The 20,168-nt window shown below is 39.8% G+C and overlaps 1 protein-coding gene across 2 annotated transcripts in view; it reads right to left on the reverse strand.

Moving 5' to 3' along the window:
* Positions 1–20,088, reverse strand: part of fam168a (family with sequence similarity 168 member A) — a 33,645-nt gene extending 13,557 nt beyond the window's left edge. The window contains exons 1-3 of one of the 2 annotated variants that reach the window (XM_034700385.1): positions 19,829–20,088; positions 1,700–1,807; positions 940–1,031 (exon numbers count right to left, since the gene is read on the reverse strand). In XM_034700385.1, the coding sequence (XP_034556276.1) occupies positions 940–1,031; positions 1,700–1,761 (154 nt within the window). In that variant the 5' untranslated portion in view covers positions 1,762–1,807; positions 19,829–20,088. The remainder of the gene's footprint in view (positions 1–939; positions 1,032–1,699; positions 1,808–19,828) is intronic. The other variant, XM_034700384.1, reaches the window with a different exon arrangement.
* Between the last annotated feature and the right edge of the window lie 80 nt (positions 20,089–20,168).

A 20,168-nucleotide genomic window follows, 5' to 3' on the forward strand; every position in this document is an offset into this window, starting at 1 on the left:
GTTTGCATCTTGTCACTGCTATTACAACAGTCACAGTTTAGATGCAAGAGTATTTTTTTAATGAATTGAACGACTTAGCACCACTTCTCTATATTTGCAACCACACACTGTTTGTTAGACTCAACATGTAAAAGCTACAGATAACAGATAAAAAGCCTGACTTGATAAACATTTTTGCTCAAACAAACTGCAGAAAAAATACACAATTAGACCCTTTACTAAGCTGAATTACAGATGCCGTGCACAGCAATGGTGTAGCACTACCTATCAATTTCCATGGGCGTCTGTGATTTTCTCCGTGGTTTCTGAAGTTTTTGTGAAGCTTGCGCTAGGCATCATTAACATTATTATTATTATTATTAAATTCAAAACAAGACAATATATCAACAGAGCAGAGCATAGCAAAGGCAGAACTGTTATATGTTCCTGTTTGAACCAAGATGAGAGATGGTAGCTTTTTAGTATACTGGACACTAACAGCCCAATCATATACTGACTTCTTTTCTCTATTTTTTTTAAGTTATATTTTTGGGCTTTTTTGCCTTTATTGGATAGGACAGCTGAAGAGAGACAGGAAATGTGGGGAGTAGAGAGTGGGGGAAGACATGCAGTAAATGGTCAACTGTCCGGGAGACGAAACCGGCAACCTCTGCGATGAGGACTATAGCCTCTATACGTGGGACGCTTAGACTGCCAGGCCACCAGCGCCCCCATATAAGGACTATAGCCTCTATACATGGGACGCTTAGACCGGCAGGCCACCAGTGCCCCCATATACTGACTTCTTTACATTTTTTTTACTCTAGCTTGCACTGGACAAGTGAAGTTGGCAGGAAAAGTGTTTCAGAGAGGGTATGATACTGAAAAAGATGAGAACTGATGTTTTCAGAGGAGATGAAGGTGTTTCTGTGCGTTTCTGTATGCTTGTGTGGTTTTTACCTGTGAAGGCCATGTTCTTGGGGTTTCCGTAGGGAGTGCCAGGCTGAACAGGGCTGTAGACTGGATTCATAGCTGAAGCTAACCTGTTCTTACTGAGAAAAAAAGAAACAGTGTGGCAGGAGGGGTAGGGATAAGAGAAGAGAAACGGAGGGGGAAAAGAGAGAGGTAAGCCATGTAAATTGGAAGGAGAATGGTTAAGATTACAGCGCACACACGCGCTCACACAAACACACACACACAATAATCCCAAACTTGGGTTCCTTAAGGTGACATCCAGCTAAGGCATTTTGTCAGCATGCAGCAGCAACAACAAAAAAAAGAATCCTCACACTCAAGTAGGCTCAACATAAGCATGTTTTTAAAACAGGTAGAAGAACTGACAGGACAGCGCGAGGACGCATAGATCCACCGAGCGTAATCCTTTGATTTCCTATGTGGCATTTAATACGTCTTAATAAAAGATGCCTTATTTTCTGTAACACAACTGTGGAGGCAGGGCAAGCTCTACCTGCCTGGTTTCCAACACAGGACAAGACACTTGAGATGCTGGAGGAAGCTGGGGCAGAAGTATCTAACACCTAGTGGGACTAAAACTACATTTCCCACAATGCATCTCTCCACACCAGCCTCATTATGTTCACAAAAAAAAAAAGATTCTCGAGTGCTCCTCTTTTGTGTCAACTTACCTGCTCATTGTCAAAGTGGGCATGTGAAATTGTGTATGTGTTTGTGTGAGTGTGTGTGCATGCGTGCCCCGTACCTCTTGTGCGTGTCTGGTTGATACATGAAACTGAATTTGTCTGTGGGATGCCCGCTCGCCATTCTTGCTGTATGCAAATGAGGAAGGAGTGGAAGTGGATATGCAAATCTGAAATTAAAACAGCGAGAGGTCATGATTACAATGAACACAGGAAAAGGGGAAAAAAAAATAAAAATAAAAGAGAAATCAACAGCAAAAAAAGCAAGCACCAGTGCAACAGCAAATGGTTAGTGACAGCAGCAGGGGGGCTGTGATTTAGACGGCGTGTTTGGAGTGAATGTTTGTGGGTACTGCTGTGTTTTTATCCAGTCATAGCTGTGCTACAAACAGAACATGGGTGAAAAATTGGAGTCAACATTTTGAGAGCTGTTTGCTTCTATTTTGCGAACAAAATCTCGAACGCAATTAGTTGTTTGTACAACTTAGTACTCCATGGCATTACTTTCTGGTTCTGCAGCTCATATTTTATTCATCTCAGTGTTACGTAAAGCCTATATGATGTCGGTCAAAGAGAAAAGTGCAGCACAAGTATGAGTGCATATTTATATTGGATGTGCTGAACCCAAACATCTAATACAAGCCGCAAAGCAAACATTTAAACAGCCAGATGAAAAAAAGCACATAAACCCAGTGAACGGGCAGGTGACGGAGAGCAAAACAACAGGACAGGGGAACAAAATATAGGCGGAGTCTTTGCACCGAGCCACGAGAAAGCATGATCCGAGTGAGCCGGAACCACAAAAGCATTGCACAAAACACAGAGCGGAACAGCTGAGGAACAAATAAGGAGAGAAAAATGTGTGTGAGCTGAGTGGTGTTTGAGTTTCTTGTGCATCATGTGTTGATTTTTATATCTGTGTCTGAAAGAGATGGGGCCGAGTGTGTGAGGGCAGTGATCAGGCAGTTTCTGCCTGTTTTTTATGCATAGCTCTGTCGTACGGCATGTATATGACAGGCTGCGTGAAATATGTTGTGGCAAGCACTCCGTACACAACACATCGCCCACCAAATAGCCATGTACAGAACTGTCGACACTCATTTATCCAGGTCTGCTTCCTGTAGATACATAAATTTGTGAATTGGATTGTGTTTCAAGCTTGAATCTAACAGATCCACCCTGGGCTTGTGCTTCAGGGCCCGTTAACAAAATCCTTTGGAGGGGTTACAGCTTCACTGTCATCGTTTCTGGGCATACGCTGCAATGTGATGATGCCAGACGGCACCAAGTGACACTTCAAATTAGGCGAGGAAGCATTTCAAAGCTCCATCCAGGAATGCTGACGTCAAAACGCTCGCAGACACTTGACACTGAATGTGAGCAAAACACAAGTGCAGCTGCTTTGAGCTGCTTTTGCGCATAATTTTGTAAAAACGCATCAGGTCCAAAGAGGAAAGAAAAGCAGGAACTTCGTCAGTGTGTATGTGCGTAAGACATCAAGGTTGGAGACATGTTGATTATTCATACGTCTCAACAGAAGACTACCACAGGGAAATTGATTGACCTATTGCTGAACACTTCTCTCGCTATACTCCTCATTGATCTATTGTTCATTCTTCCCTAGCTTTCTCCGCACATTTCACCCCTCTGCTGCTCTTACTCACTCAGTTTACCATCACATTTCTTCATGTTTGTTACCCAAGTCTTCACATGCAAATTATTGATTACAACAAGATCAAAGAGAAATGCAACCACAGCGTTAAAAAAGCAGCTTAACTGGATTTGAGCACTCTTACTGTAACATAAAGATCTCTATGGTCAGGATTCAAGTTTTAAAATTAACCACTGTTGATCTGCATGGATTTTAACAGGGACCACTATACAGCCAGACTGAGAGAAGACAGTCATGCTAGCAGCTCTGTGAGCTGAGAAGACAGCTGTACGTTTGCTTAACTGCTAGCATCAGCATACTAAAATGCTTATATTTAGAAGGTTTGATCATTGCCATGTTTATATATCTGTTTTGCCATTTGGAACGCAACACCAAGTGCAGTTTTATCTGATGAGAATGTCAATAGTTGAGCTTTTGTTAGTTATAATAAAAAAAATACTGAATAATAGAAATACATTAAAATCAATCTGAAGTTATCAACACCAGTCACATTCACACAACCAATCTTAAACTCGAGCTGCTACCAGAGGTGGAGTCACATGACCAAAGCCATCAGATTTCATCCTGTGATTGATTATGGATCACCATTGAGAGAGATTGAATTAGAGCTGGGCAATATTGGCAATTATGTTATCACGATAAAATATTTAATATCAGTCGATAACTATCACGATAAATATCAAATCATTCTTTTATCTAAATTTAAAGGCAGATTTTTGGTCCTGAGTGAAAGTTGAAGAAATCTGACGGTTTGTTAGCTTGTATTTATATTTAATTTTCTGATTAACTTCTTGAATCCATCATTTCTGACGGTGCTAAGTAAGATTTGTAAGTTTTCTTCCGTGACGCTGTCGCTTGTTTCAGCTGTGTTTACATTCCGCTCCAAACGACTGTAAGCCCTCCCTTCCTCTAATTTTACGACATGATTGGCTGTTCAATGTCGTCATCTTATTCTGTCTAATGTTGGGTGGCAACTAGTGTTTAAGGCTCATTGGCGCCCCTCCCTTACCAGTGGATGGGGGTTGTAAACAGGTTCAAATACATTGCTTTTATTGAACATTTGTCATATTTATATTGAGAAAAATTATATCACGATAATTATCTTAACCGAATTATCACCAAGCCCTAGATTGACTGTATCTTTTATTCATGTTAGTTTATCGAATATGATGAATGATGATGATGATGGTGTCTCAAATCAGATCACAGTGATGGGTTGACATACCATCCTGAGGGCATGGCTCTATATGTTTTAGACAATTACATCGTCGTTTTAATTTTCTTTGTTATGTCTTTGGCACATTTTTGAACATTTCTAGATGCTTTCAAAATCCACACACAAATACTTTACCGAGGGAGATAATCAAATCCAAGCTGCAACAACAGCATCCTATTAACTGCAAAACATCACACCACCATCACTGGTGGTTATTCACATGAGCTACAATGTGGGCGTAGATGAATGGAGTAGCACATGGACAGGGGTCTAATGCTGAAAAGAACCCCACCTCCCCCACCGATTACAGCTGTGCCTGAATAAAGGTGAGACCATGGTGCGTTCATGTGTTTCAGCCAAACACGTTTGGGTGTCAAAGGTGAGGATAGTGATCAGGTGAGAACAATAAGCGCACAGCAGTACGTCTACTGAAGGTGTTTGTAGGGTAGCAGGATTGTATGTGATGAGTATGAGCGTCTAGCTGTGTCACTCTTTGTTTTCAGAGGGAGGTTATGATGAGGAGCTTCTGGCTAAAACAAAAAAAAAGCCTCTTTCTAGCCAAAAGACTGACTCCACCACACAGCACTACCCATGATTGTAAAAGGCAATCCTGCAAGACCATCACCATATAAAAAAAAGCAGGAATACACTATAAGAAGGGAAGCATGGAGGAGAAAAGACTTGTCTAGACATCTTCTTTGTGATTAGGAAGCTTAAGGCATGAATCATGAAGAGAAGAACAAAAAATGTCAACATATTGTTGGTTGCCTGGAAATGTCAAACATGAATTCACACTTGCTTTGAGACAGGATACCAGCACACAGGAACTGCTGATGCTGGGCACTCAGAGCCAAGAATGAAGATTAAACTCTTAATTATTTTTCCAACAACAAACATTAACAAAAAAAAAAGAACAATCTGCTGTTATTGTGGGGAATATATTTATATGCAATTCAAACTGCAATCGGATGATAACAAATGCATCTCTGTGTAGGGCTGCAAATTATAAGCCTTTATTAGAACGTACAATTGAATGTCTGGTTTATTGATTCATCTAGAGCAGCAACTAATGCTTATTTGCATTGCATGTAATGTGCAGATTATGGTATGATCAATTAAAAAAAATATATGAACTGAAGTTTCTCAGAATCCATCAAATGGCTTTTGTCCAAGGATCCCACAAACATCCCCCAAAAAGAAGTTTAATTTATCAATCAATAAGACTGTACATAAAAACATTAAAATAGAATAAATAAAAAATATGTAAAAAATAAAAAGACCCCCCCAGCCCCGACCCCAAACCCACCCTCCAATCCTAAGATCAAGAAAATATGCAAAAATAATAATAATGGTAAAAATAAAATAAATAAAAAATAAAAAAGGAGTTTCTGAACAAACAGAGGAAACACTGGAGGTAAAATAAGATGTTCAAACTCAACACAGGAAATTAAACTCACCAAAATAAAAGAAATTAATAAGATAATAAAACACAAAAATATTACACCAGTAAAAAAAACTAAGATGCTAAGCCTAAAAAAGATACTAACATTTGAACTAGATAATAAATATATAAAGTAAGGTGAATTAAAACTGTTAAGAATAAAACTCAGTTAAAATGTGTGTCCACATAAGACAGAAAAACAGCATCTAACCCTCTTACCTAAAAAGCAGGTGGTAGGGAATGTAAGGCAGGAGAAATGTACTTAGTAATAAATGATTAGGCTAGCTGTTTATCATTTTTTTATTGACAAAGCTCCAGATTAATAAATGAATCACTCAAAAAATGAAATGACGACCTGAAATCATGTAATCTGCATCAGGAAATGTTAAGTATTTCTAAATTGATTAACTTATGACAGCATCATTGTCAGATTAGCTCGAGTCGTATGAACAATGATTTCTTCCAACACACAGAAACAATTTTAACTCCTGTGAGTACAGCAGCGAATGTTTAGGTCATGGCTATTGCTTGAAATCGATTAAATCTGCCAAACCAAGGGTAAGTAGATCAAGCAGTAAAATCTGCTGACGGAAGAAAGCTTTTATTGTGAAGGAGCCTCAGCTTCATGATGCTGCCTCTTTGTCTGTTACATTACAATTTATGTGTGTATGATGCACAAGGAATCTGGCTGTGACCAGGCTGCTTTTAATAAAAGGGGCTTCATGTGTTTTCACCTTTCTCTCCTTGATACAAACACACTGACTTCAAAGACAGCAGGGCTAACTGCAGTGTAACATCCCTCCATCAGTCAAAAGGGTTGCTGCTCACAAGGAACTCGGGCAGCGATGATGAGACGGCACATGTGACACAAAGGGATCTCACTTTATCTGACGGCAGCTCTCACACCTTTCAGCAGGTTGTGACAGTCTCACGGGTGACCATGTTACAGCATGTTTGACTAGAAAAGGCCTCCTCTCCTCTATGTGGAATTGATCCTTGGTTCATTTTTTCCTGTTACTTTTTGGCGACACTTTGATGATGGAAACAGTTTATCAGAAAATTCAATTTTCACCGAAAACTGTCTGTGCAACACAACAGGCTGAAGACTGTGGACTCCACCAGGTTGGAGTGATGTTATAGTCAAGAGGATGCTGTGGTTGCATCTACTACCACAACCCTTCCACTTCCATTACTATTACCACCACCCTTCCACTTCCGCTACTACTACTACTACTACTACCACCACCCATCCACTTCTGCTACTACTACTACTACTACCACCCATCCACTTCTGTAACTACTACTAGTACCACCCATCCACTTCAGCTATTACTAACACCCTTCCACTTCCGCTACTACCACCCTTCGACTTCCGCTACTACCATTCTACTTCCGGTACTACTACTACCACCCTTCCACTTCCTTTACTACTACCACCACCCTTCCACTTCACCTACTAACACTACCTCCCTTCAACTTTGGCTACTACGACTACCTCCCTTCAACTTCTGCTACTACGACTACCTCCCTTCAACTTCTGCTACTACGACTACCTCCCTTCAACTTCTTCTACTACCACCCTTCCACTCACGCTGCTACCTCCCTTCCACTTCCGCTACCACTACTACTACCTCCCTTCCACTTCTGCTACTACGACTACCTCCCTGCAACTTCCGCTACTACGACTATCACCCATCCACTCACGCTGCTACCTCCCTTCCACTTCCGCTACTACTGCTAATACCACCCTTCCACTTCTACCAGCATCCTTCTGCTACTACTACTACTACCACCGTTCCACTTCCTCTACTACTGCGAGTACCACCATTCTGCTACTACTACTTCTATCACTGCGACCACCAACTCCCGCTTCTATAACTACCACTATTTTTACTACCACCCTTCCCCTTCTACAAATACCACCCTTCCTTTACTACTACTACTACTACTACTACTACAGCCCTTTCACTACTACCACCAGACTTCCACTCCTACTTCTACTACTACTACAATGCTTCCCAATCTAATCTCTTTATGACCATGATGACTAATTTTCTTGCAAATGATCATCTTTACTTAAAATATTTGAATAAGACGCATGCTAAATTGAAAAATAAGTTGTATGATTATTGATCTTGTCTGAGCATGGACACCATGCTATAGAACAACATCATCCCAGAATACTAGGCAGTAGAAAAAAAATGGATCATGGCAACGTGTAAAATAAATGATAAATAAATGATATAATTCATGTTTGTAATGATTTCCGTTGTAGCTACAGTCCTTGATAGAACATCTGTATTCTTTGCTAGCTCTCCAGCTCACACACAAACACACGCAGACACAAATCAAGGATTCACTCAGTCTTGACTGACATTAAGCAGAGCTTCCTGGCTCACCCGGACTTATTTTTCAGGACTTTGCTAGGCTTAAACTCTATTAGGGGGACTTCATTTAGGCTAAACTCATAAGCTGTAGCCTCAAGGCCCAGCTAGAAACAAACAGCTTGCTGGACTGCATGCTAACATAGCCAGGCTCCATGTGTGTCTGTCTCTTTAAATGTTTTGTGTGAGCTCAGTAGGATGGCAGTCTGGTCTTTCCCAGATTCAGATCTTCAAAGTTTATGCCCTCATATTTAATTGTGCATGCTAATATAAATATGTGCGTGTTTCAAAACAATAATGTCGGTTCCACTCCATAAAGGGAGATTCCTGCTGCCTGGGGGGACGGGCAGAGGTAATAATGAGGGAGGAGGAGGAGAAGGAGGCAGCAGCAGAGGGAAGGGATTGTGAAAGAATAAACCTCAAACACACACGCACACACACACTCACAGACACACACACAAAGAGAGCTACCATTCCTGGAGAACATGTACAATACAACACAACCCCCATGCCGACTCTATCCTCCCACATAATACCTCACCAGGCATCTACTCTTTAAGCAACAAATCAAAACCGGTGGGCGTCATCACACTTCAGCGGAGGAGAGAATAGAACTGAACAGCTTTCTTTTTTTAATCCTGGAGAACGCAGCGTTTCACTCAGGTCATATGAAAAGGAAACAGAGAAAGAAAGAAGCAAAGACAAAGACTGCTGCGTGAAATGTGGCGTGTCAATAGCATTACTTTCTAGCAGAACAATCAGGGTTCAAAATCCTATATGTCCTAAATGGTCATAAATTCATCATAAAAACGTAGCAGGGTTTTTTTTTCTGGGAAGTGTATAGCAAATAATGAATCAATATTAATACTATTGATAGACCTGCTGATTTTTTTTTAATAAAGAAAAATGACTTAAAATTCATGATTTTGCTTTTCCATGCCGACAGTTTCTCTCATTTCTAATGTATTAGAATAAATGTATAAGGTTTGGTTTTCGGACAGGTGGTGTGACATTTCTAAAATCTAGCCTGGATCTTCTGGAGGGTGGATCATTGATTTTTTATTGATGTTGTTACCATTATCCAGCCTCCTTAATGGTCCCAGTCTTTGTCCACTGCAGATACCCTTCCATTATTTGGTGGAGAGAGCACATCATAATGTAACCATATGTCACCTCCTTCTGTTAGTGGACAAGCTTTTAACCAGATTTCAACACAGATCACAATTTTTTTACTAACAGGACTTGCAACACAGTTTGGGTGTGCTTGCTATGATGCTTTGAGGGGGGAACAATGACTAATGTCCTGCCGAAGATAGCACATTTTGGTTTCATTTGATGGACAACACTAATGTGATTCGCCATTGAGCTTATGTTCCTCCAACTGCAAACATTTTTTTCTGAATTTTGCTTCCTCCTTCCATTTTGTCTCGGTACAATGAAGCCAATCTTCAGCCCTCTTCAATGTTCAGCCGTCTACGCAAGCAGCTGACCACGGAATTCTTCTTTGTGCAGTTCAAACCTGTCATTTCAATTGCATTCGAACACTTGATTAGTTAATCAATGCGTGTTTGTGCTCAAGTGATCTGACTTCACAAGATACAATGTTACGTCATAGGACTAACGAGCAGAATTAATGAAGTCTAACGTGATAGAATTTTGGGGTTCGCCATCCCTGCTTCTGTAGAGCCCCATCAAAGACAGTGTAAAAACTAGGTTTTAAGAGCCTTTAATCGAGCGCAAATCAGCATTACATCCAACATAACACAGACCTAAATGACCACAATCAGAGCTGACATCCATAACCAATGACTGGTGACATCTTTCTCCAGCGTTCACACAGTGAGAGTGATGGAATCAGAGAGGCCCCCCCCGGCCTCCCACACGATCAGACCTGCCCTGCAGCACCCCGCTCCAAGCAGCCCTGGGCTATTTTAGATCTAGGACAGCACGATACACTTTGGGACAGCATCTGCCCTTCTCTCTGTGCCGGCTTCTTTTTCTCCAATTCTCCATCAAAATCAAGTCATCAGTCTCGCACCTCATGGGTCGGCATCCTTTGGTTATGTGAGAATATTGTGCCGGCTGCTTAAGATTGATATATTATATTCAAAGAGCCTTTTTGCTGTGAAATAAATAACTTTTAACAAGATCAAGCAAAGGAGATTCCTACCTTTGTTTTAGCTTCTAAATAATCGTGAAATATTATCATCATGGTATAAAATGACTATAGCATCCCCTGAAATACTACCAATACAAAATGTCTCTGATACATTTAATAGTGACACTGCTTTGTTTTAAAATGTTTTTCATGACAGTCAGACGTTTACAGATCTAAGAAGCTAACAGCTTTGTCTTCTCCAAGGTTAAAATGAATTAAAGGGATGGCTGAAATCCACAAAGAAGAGTCCTTGTTTATGGTGTTCGGTAATTAGCACAAACTTTTAATGGAAGAGATCAAGCATCCTCACAGTTAAGGAATTCTCATAGCAACTGGGATTAAAGCATGAACAGTAGGCCTGAATGATACTGGAAAAAAGGGACTGTCGCTCTGGATAATGCTACAATCCTCTACCACCCAGATGTAAACGAACACAGATGACATTGTTTTAGTTAGAATTAAAATTTGCCTTGCAACAAGAATGGAAATTAGTTGCTTGGGAACATCCCTTGTTCATAACATTTGTGACATTTTTAAATTTTTGCTATTTAGGAGCTGGAAGAGAGAAACAGCATCTTCTTTTTCCTGTATGTCTTTGTATATATTGTGAAAATTTACAATAAAAATCTTTGAATCTTGAATATTGATCTTCCAATTGCTAGGATGGGATTTTCAAAAACAGCATATGTTGATGGTAGTGTTGGAATACTTGAGACCGGTCTTGGTCTTGAGACCACTTATTTAAGGTCTCGGTCTCGTCTTGGAATTGAACACATTTTTACTCGGTCTTGTCTCGGTCTCGGACTGGGCGAATTCTGTATTTCATATCAAGACCAGTCGAGAGCACAACTGATGCACTCTGTCAACACCTATAACCCATCAGATAAAAAAAATTCAAATATTATCTAGAGAAAATAAAAAATGCACACAACTAATTATAAAATAAAAGGCTCAACAGAACAATCCGGCCTCCTACCTCTCCTGAGATCACAGGCAACAGAAAAGCGAAAGTTTAACCAACAATGACAAAAACGAAACTTAAGGAGTCAATAGGCTCTCACAGCGCGTCAAAAGAAAGGCAACAAAAAAAACCAAACCTTGTTGTTGTCAAATGTATTTAAAGCAAACTTCAAAAAAATAAACTTAAGATTTTTATTTTGTTAACTCTCAATGATTTTTCATTGATATGGTCTTGGTCTTGTCTTGGTCTCGGTGCACCCTGGTCTCGGACATGTCTTGGTCTCGATTGATGTGGTCTTGACTACAACACTAGTTGATGGTATAAATGTTAAATATTGTACATTCAAACTGCTCCCTTCCTCTCAACCAACTGAAAGCAACTATATAAAACCAGATAGGTTACAGACTAACATACTGCAGCTTATTCAGTACAATGCAGATTCTTCTTCTTCCTGGATAGGTGAGCTTATACAAGATTATTTTATGACTCAACACAAACATCCCTCTCATATCATAACAATAGAAAAACACACTGATGCAAGCAGTCACTTTCTGCATAGCCTCTCTTGTATCAGGCATCAGAGCTCAAGGGTGCTCCAAATTATTGATTGGCTTGAAACAGGTGCATCAATTCGTATCGATTACTTACAAATGAAATGCCACATCAACCCAATCACGATGACGAGCGAATAATGAGACACTAGGCAAGGCCAAAATTTCCATGCAGTCATGAGATTGATTTCTATGTTGGGAACCCTAACTTGTGAGCCTCCTGTGTTGAGAATTGTGAAAAAAAAACAACCCTTATTTCAAATAACAGCCTAATTTTATTCTAACTCTGATTCATTTGACTCCAGGAATTACAGGTGAAGAGAAAACACATATGCCCTGAGAGGAAATCCAACAAATGCAAGCGTACGCTCACACAAAGGAGAAGAGACAGCTTCATGACAAAGGACTTGGCAGTTAAACCTTTGACAAACAATCAGTACCTCCAGGCAATATTAAAGAGCAGACAGCAGACATCATTGCCTGCAGTGGAGGTGGAACTTCACAATTAAGGGAGAGGGAATAAAAGGAGGTTTACATTGAAACCAGTTTTATTTAATTAACTCTTTGCACCGGATCCTCATAAATAATGAGCAACGGCTGTGAAGAGCTGCTGATCAATGCCAGTCTGACTGTCTGTCACCTCAGTGACTGGTAATGTTTCAACAGATCCAACCTGAGCATTTGTTTTCACTTAATGCCGGACTATCTAGAGTGCACGTCACAGAAAGCTAAAACAACATCCAATTAAATACAGGCTTTGGGTTTTGTATTGCAACATTAAGACCATGCATATGTTCCTTTCTTAGTTTGGTGAATTTCAATAGCCTGAAGCGACATACAGTGATGATAACACACATTAGAGTGGTTACAGTTCTTTCTATACTATTACTTTGATAATGTTTTTGTCTAGAATTTCCCGTTTCTGTTACACTCCTACGTCTACACCTCATATTTCAGTGATGCTTATATCTTCCCAATAAATGCTTTCTACTTAACTAGGCTCTATGGTACGAGTCTCTTTATGGTTTGATTTGGGAAATATATTAAAATAGAATCCAAGTAATATTTGATAGAGAGATATGAAGCGAAGAATTCACCTGAGGCGAATGTCAAGTAAACCTGTAATCTTGGTTGCTGACATTGTTTATTTATCTTCAATCTGGGATCACACTCCCAATCCAACATGTGCAGTTGTTAGATTTGAATTGTTGTGGATGACTGTGGTGATATTCAAGGTGGGTAAAGAGTAGGGCTGGGCGATATTGAGAAGGATTTTATCACGTTTACATTTTTCACATCAGTCGATATCGACGATTACCACGATAAATATCAAATCATTATTTCATTTAAATTTAAAGGCAGATTTTTGCCCCTGAGTAAAGGTTGAAGACTGCTTGTTAGCTTGTGTCTGGATTTAGTTTTCTGATAGACTTCTTGAATCCCTATTTTTTTACAGTGCTAACAGGAAGCAGGTCTTTTGTATAAGATGAGATTTTTGTGAAGTTTTAGTTTGTAGATTCTTATTTTTTCAGATAATTTCCATAATTTGATTTAAATTTACAACAAAGATCAGTTTATGGAATGTTGTGTTGAGTATTGCACTCCCCTTTAAGGTTAAGGAGTGATATCGTTTCCCACAGTGCAGTGAATGCATCGCGGTTATTCAGTGTTCAGTTGAACTACGATCCTGTAGGACATTAAACATGTTAGCAGCACAGCAGAATTTGCTGTTTAATTTAAGCGAGTAAACAGTGTTAGTTTAACGTATTACATGTAATTACAGGTTTAGATACATCACATTTTTTATCAAACATTTGTCCTATTTATATTAAGAAAAAATATACCACGATAATTATCGTTATGGAATGATCTCCCAGCCCTAGTGGGAGGTTTAAGGGCAGTGTCCTGCTCAGGTCTTTGGGAGCTGAATGGTTGGAGATGTCTGGTGTGTCAAAAATGTGTTTATAAAGGATGCAAATAAACATAAAAACATTTAGATGCATGAAATAAAAATATTAATCTGAAGATGAGCATTTGTTCTCTTACTCAGTGCTTGGCAAACTTTATCTCTGCAAAAAGCCAACAAAATGTTTCTTTGTGTACGGAGCTGTTTTGTCACTTCACACAATTTGTCCACTTCTTCCTGCTGTTAACAGCTCCTGCATTACTGTTCCGCATTGTTTCATGACTCTACAGTGGCCATTAACACCACTCTAAACACATCAGTGGGTATTATGCGCCTGTTGACATTTCGAAATAATTCATTTTGCTCTGACTTGTTAGGTATCATCCCAAAGGTATAATTAAACATGTTCATTTTGAATGCTTCAACAGCAGGATGAAATACGATTGATCATGACTGCAGGTATCACTAATGAAACACTGGTCCTGCAGTGCAGACACATGTGTACGGACATGTGTTGTTATGTACAGACTTGCCGTATGAGTGACAGCTGAATGCATTACAGCTTCGCCTTCAGGGATCGGTCCAAGCTTTTATCCTAGTCCTTAATTCACAATGTCTCTCACCTGCCACTCTTTGTGTGCCTACATGTGCACATGCACACACAAACATGGATTCAAGATCAATCACAGAGTCATGGTTCATCCACACAATGCAGATCGCCTCAGGTTCACCGCACAAAACAATGAGGTCATCTCAATTGTCTGAAAAGTCCACCCGTAACTTTGAGCATTGAAAGATCAAATCAGTATGAGCTTTGTTATATATGCATAGAAGGAGTTTGTCCCAAGCTTTCTCATTGCTCACCACAAACTTACATAAGGCTAGACACAACAGCCAAGAACTAGGGCAACAACAGAATACATAAAGAAAAAGGAAAGAAGGACAAGTATTGGAACAAAATTGGTGACATATAAATTCAGAATACAAAAGGCAGTAAGGATTAAGAACATAAAAGATGTCTTCACGCGTCAACTGTTTGTATAAGTAAACAACAATGCAATTTTTTTTAAAAGCGCAATCAAATCTTTCTTCTAAACTCGAACGACCAAACTACTGACTAGAAGTTATCAGTGATGTTCTTTGTAGTCCACAGCTGTTACACTGAAACCGGATCTGAGGTTAAATTAGTCAATCAATCAACAATCAGACCGTTTCAAGCAAAAATGCCAAACATTTTCTGCCTCCAGCTTTCCAACATGAGAGGCTACTAGCTATGCAGCATGTGTCTCTAATGTGTTACAAACATAGACTGTATAAAATATGGACATAGTATCCATGACGTCACCCATCTGTTTCTGAAGCACTGTTTTGAGGCTAATCGTCAGCGGCAGCCATATTGTTGCTGTCTAGCGATCGTGACGTAAAGAGGCGGGCTTTGAGCCTCCTCGCTGTGTATATTCACCTATACTGCATTGTATCCAACAAGGACATCCATTGATTGAATATGTGGCAAGATGCTAGGCTGAATACCTTGTAAACATTCTCAACATGATGCAATGATTCAAAAAGCCAGGTCAACATTAGATGTTTGTGTGCGTAGTTACTGTTGACTAATGTTACCACTTGAGTAAACTTTTTGTAATTAGTAGAAGTCTTTTAATCTTGGAAACAAGCCACAACTCTGAGTGTCAAGGGTGAGCTCTGTTGCTGATGATGTGATCTACACACATGCGGTTACGACCAGTTGCTGTATTCACACCAGCCGGTGCTGCTTCACCATCCATGAAATAGTCACATGCTCACTGCAGACACTTTTGGTGGTGTTGGACAGGGGGCTCATCCTGGGCACTGTGACTGGTCTGTAGCTACACACCCCCATACCCAGCAGACTGTGTGTTCTGTGTGCTCTGACATCTCTCTATCACAACCAGCATTCACGTTTTCAGCAATTCGAGCTGCAGTAGCTCTTCTGTTAGATCAGACCACACATGCCAGCCTTCGCTCCCCATGAACATCAGTGAGCCTTGGCTGCAAGTGCAGTCGCTGACTCATCAATTCTCTTTCCTTGATCCACTTTTGGTAGGTACTGACCACTGCAAACTGGGAGTTCCCCCCCAATAAAGCAGTTTTGGAAATGCTCTGACCCAGTCATGTAACCATCACAATTTAGGCCTTGTTAAAGCCCCCCACATCCTTAGCCATGTTGTATGCTTCCAACACATGAACTTTGAGCACAAAATGTTCACTTGTTGTCTAACTTATCCTTCTCTTGACATGTTCCATTGTGATGAGAGAATCAATGTTACTCACTTCACTCACTGTGAGGGATCAAAGTGTCATGGATTCTCTGTGTATATACAGTTGTAGGCCTAGATCTTTTTAAATCAAAGCTACATAAATAATAAACAAAATGTTAAACAAAAAGGTTTACACTATGGTCAAAACGGCAAATTCTGGGCCCACTCAAATGTATTAAATGGAAAGAAAAAACTACAATACAAGCTTTTGATTTTGGTTTCAGGCTGTTGTTACTATTGCATCACATTTGGCTTTGTGAAGCTGTGACCTTCTAATATTTCCCCATTGATATTAGATAAATATATAAAAATAGGTGTAAAATAATAGTCAATTTTGGCCCTACTTAAAACTTTTATCCTCTTTTATTTAAGATGTGAACAATCAACTTAAAACCAATCAAAATCGCACTGTTTTTTCCATACTGTGTTTGTTTTTAAACCTGGTGCATTTGTATCTGTGCACTAACTTACCTTACTATCTATTCATAAGATAGAAGTGTACATAATGTGTAATCTGTAATATTAACGATATTACATTTTACTCTATTTTAGTACAATTGTTGTATTCCCCTGTCCCGTGTTTTAAGCTGTTGGAACAAAATCATTGCCCCCAATGAGGGATCAGTAAAGTATATCTTATCTTATAAAGCATCAAACAGAGCACCTTGTGTTTTTCTGTCCTAATTTTGTACATTTGTTGCTGCTCCTTATTGCTGGAACATGGTGAAAAGTCACCAAACAGGCAAGGTGAACACGACTAGGTCAGTTACTGAACAGACTAAATTGAACGGCACAACCATTATGGATCTGATGACTATTTCTTAACGAGAGTAGATGTCGCTGTCGGTGAGCACTTAAGTGTTGATCCTACTTCACTGCACAAATAAATGAACCTATAATATTACTTCAAACATAAAGCTCCATTATAGATGTGGATGGTCAGGTGATAAATGTTAATGCAGGGCTGGATGACTCACAATACTTTATTATAAGCGATACACTGCCCACTATAAAGATAATAAGTGCAACCACTAAAAAAAAAATCACAAGACATTAATGCTTTTATGGATTAACTGCTGGTTGGGCAAAAACAACAGAAAGAGCACTTCACCTTTTAGAATCTGTCACTTTCCACTATTTCATAGACTAAAATACATTCCCATTATAATTTGGCGGTATACTAATATGGCTACTGCATCGTTAAGCATAACTCACTTCAAGTCAGTCCAACAACGCAACAGTTCATATCTGCAGGTCTCTTTGAGACAAATCCCTGGACATGGAGTTGATGAGAGTCTGAGCGTGACACCAGAGGAGGGTGAATATTGAAGCTGCAGTCTGTAAGCCATTCGTCCACAGATCTCTCTGATGAGCAACTCATTAAGTGGTTCAAACCACACGGGAATTAAGTGCTGAAAAGACAAGAGTCTGTTATAGAAACACTGACTCTCCTAACATGGAGTGACTCCAGCTTTCTATAGTCTGACAGCTTTACGGCTGCATTGTACAACCCTCCATTCATACACATGAGGCTGTGCTCAGCGTATGCCAAAGGCCACATCATGCCCCACCATTTCCTCTATCATGGCAGACAGAAGTCACCTTAAAGTCAGGCTGGAATGGAATCTGTAAATGCATCAAACACCTTGATAAAAACACAGCTCTGTTAGACATTATTATGTTGAAAAAACAACCAAGTTTTTATCCTTTGTCACCAATATACTGTAATTTGCAAACTGATTCTAAAGGATGACCTTGTGTTTAATTTGCCTTCATCTGGGATAAGCGGTTCTGCCAGATGTGTCTTGATTTCACAAGAGTCTTGGAAAAAAATGTGCACAGCCTTTTAGGTTTGTAGAAGAATCAATAAGAGTCCTCTGTGGCTCAGCAGCTACAATATTGGAAGGATTTCTACTGGATGTTATCACTACAAAAGGAAAATAATAAGTAATTCAATTAAAAATGATTTTAATTAAATAATCTAGATTAACATATTACTAAATGTACAACACAAATTGTGCCGTTTCTTCAATCCCCTGCAGGATAATACTGGAGGTGTTAAAGTTTGCCGTTTAGGGTGAGTAATAGTAGCATCTCAGAAATCCTTCTAAACAGATAAGGCTTCTTGGACTAAATGGGATTAATGACAAATGACTAAAGCAGGTAATCCCCCCACACAATAAAAGAGACAATCTCAAGAGGATTCATTTCATGATAAAGTGAAATCATGAAAGAGAAGAAAAAAATATGCCTTTGGCATTTTGTGTAATCTGGTCCCTTTTGCACTCAGTGAGGGCCTGACTAGTTTTTGCATACTTGTTATTAGTTAGAACTACCCAGTTATACAGTAACAAGCATGTTAGCACTGAATGATTAGTTGTTGTGTTACGAAGTTGAGGAAAAGAAAATGAAAATTAGAGAGTACTGATGAAATTGTGAAAAGAAAGGAGGAGCTTCTTCTCTTTGTTAGATTTCAAAGTAATACATAAAGAACAAGACATCATCAATGCTTTAAGAATATTAGAAGGATACGTTCCACTGTTGTCTCAAAATAAAAACTGATCAGCAAAAATGTAACAATCATTAAATTAATCCAAAGTTGATGCGCATGGTTCCACATTACTCAATACAATTTATATTTCATGTATAACATGCCTAATACTCCACAGCAAGGTAATCTTTCCTGTTTCGAAACCTAATTGAGATGTTCTGGATTAAGTTAAAAAGAACAATTAAATACAAAAGGCAAACATTTAAATGTCCACATCTCGTTTTAGGCTGGACAATTTCCGAACACGCCACCGATGCAGTACAAAACTCAGCAAAAACAAATTAGTTCCACTCCAAAATACAATTGTTTTGCTCATAATGATGGCCGTAGCCTCGAGGATACAACCCAGAGTGCAGGCATTTAACATTTCCCACCACATGAGAGGTTAATGTGTAGTTATATCTATCAGAGTATGGCGTGCACTGCATTCCTGAGATAGCAAAGCAACGCCAAAACAGCCATGGTTGGACAAAAATGGTCACATTCAAACAAGCTTAAGACACCATTTTGAAAATCCACCGATTTCTAGATAACAACTCCGCGATGCCATCTTGCCAATTATCACCAGATTAGCCACCGTTAGCATGTCTGTTCGAGTATTCCTCTGTACGCAGGAATCTATGCGGGTCACGGATAGTCGCTAACATTAGCTTAGCCTGAAAAAGAGACCCGCTAACCCGCCGTAGCATCTCTGCATCCCTCGGCACACGCTGCTGAAAGGGCTAATTAGCGTGCTAGCTTGGCAAAGATTGGCAAATGACAATGAGAAAACATAAAGAGCAGATCCGATGGGGAAATACGAGTTATACTGGGCTTTATGCTGCAAACCACAAAAGGTCCAAACCTGGTTCAAACATAAAACCAACACGACACCAGGACCAGTTTGATCCGCTATTTAAGCTAGCTGGTTTAAGCTAGCCCGCTAGTTCAGCAACCACGGAGGACAATCGAAGAGACACGGAGGGAAAAAAACATACAGAAAAAAAACAACAAACTAAGCAATCCGACACATGGACATTCTCTCTCTCCATTATAAATAACGGAGGACACTCACCAAAGTCACTAGGTTGAACAAAAAAAGCTTCCCGTGTGTGTACGTGCTTTCTCCTGTGTCTGTGCCTCGGGTCGGTGCGGACTGACTGTGCTACAGCAGCGTTTGTTGGTCGGGCCAGTGGCGCAGGGAAGACAGCTTTCACCCGGAGAGACGGCCACCGTGTGGGGGATGGGGATGCACTGCCGGGAGGGAGAGAGAGAAAGGGAGGGATGCAGGGATGCAAGGAGAGAGGAGGGGGGCACTGATAACACAAGAGGGTTTGATAATAGCCACGTTATAAATAATAATAGTATGTAGATGGATGTAGATCGGACTTATCGATAGAAAAACAGTCTATCAA

Source organism: Notolabrus celidotus, chromosome 14 (genome assembly GCF_009762535.1).
Source record: "Notolabrus celidotus isolate fNotCel1 chromosome 14, fNotCel1.pri, whole genome shotgun sequence".
Classification (NCBI taxonomy): Eukaryota; Metazoa; Chordata; class Actinopteri; order Labriformes; family Labridae; genus Notolabrus; species Notolabrus celidotus.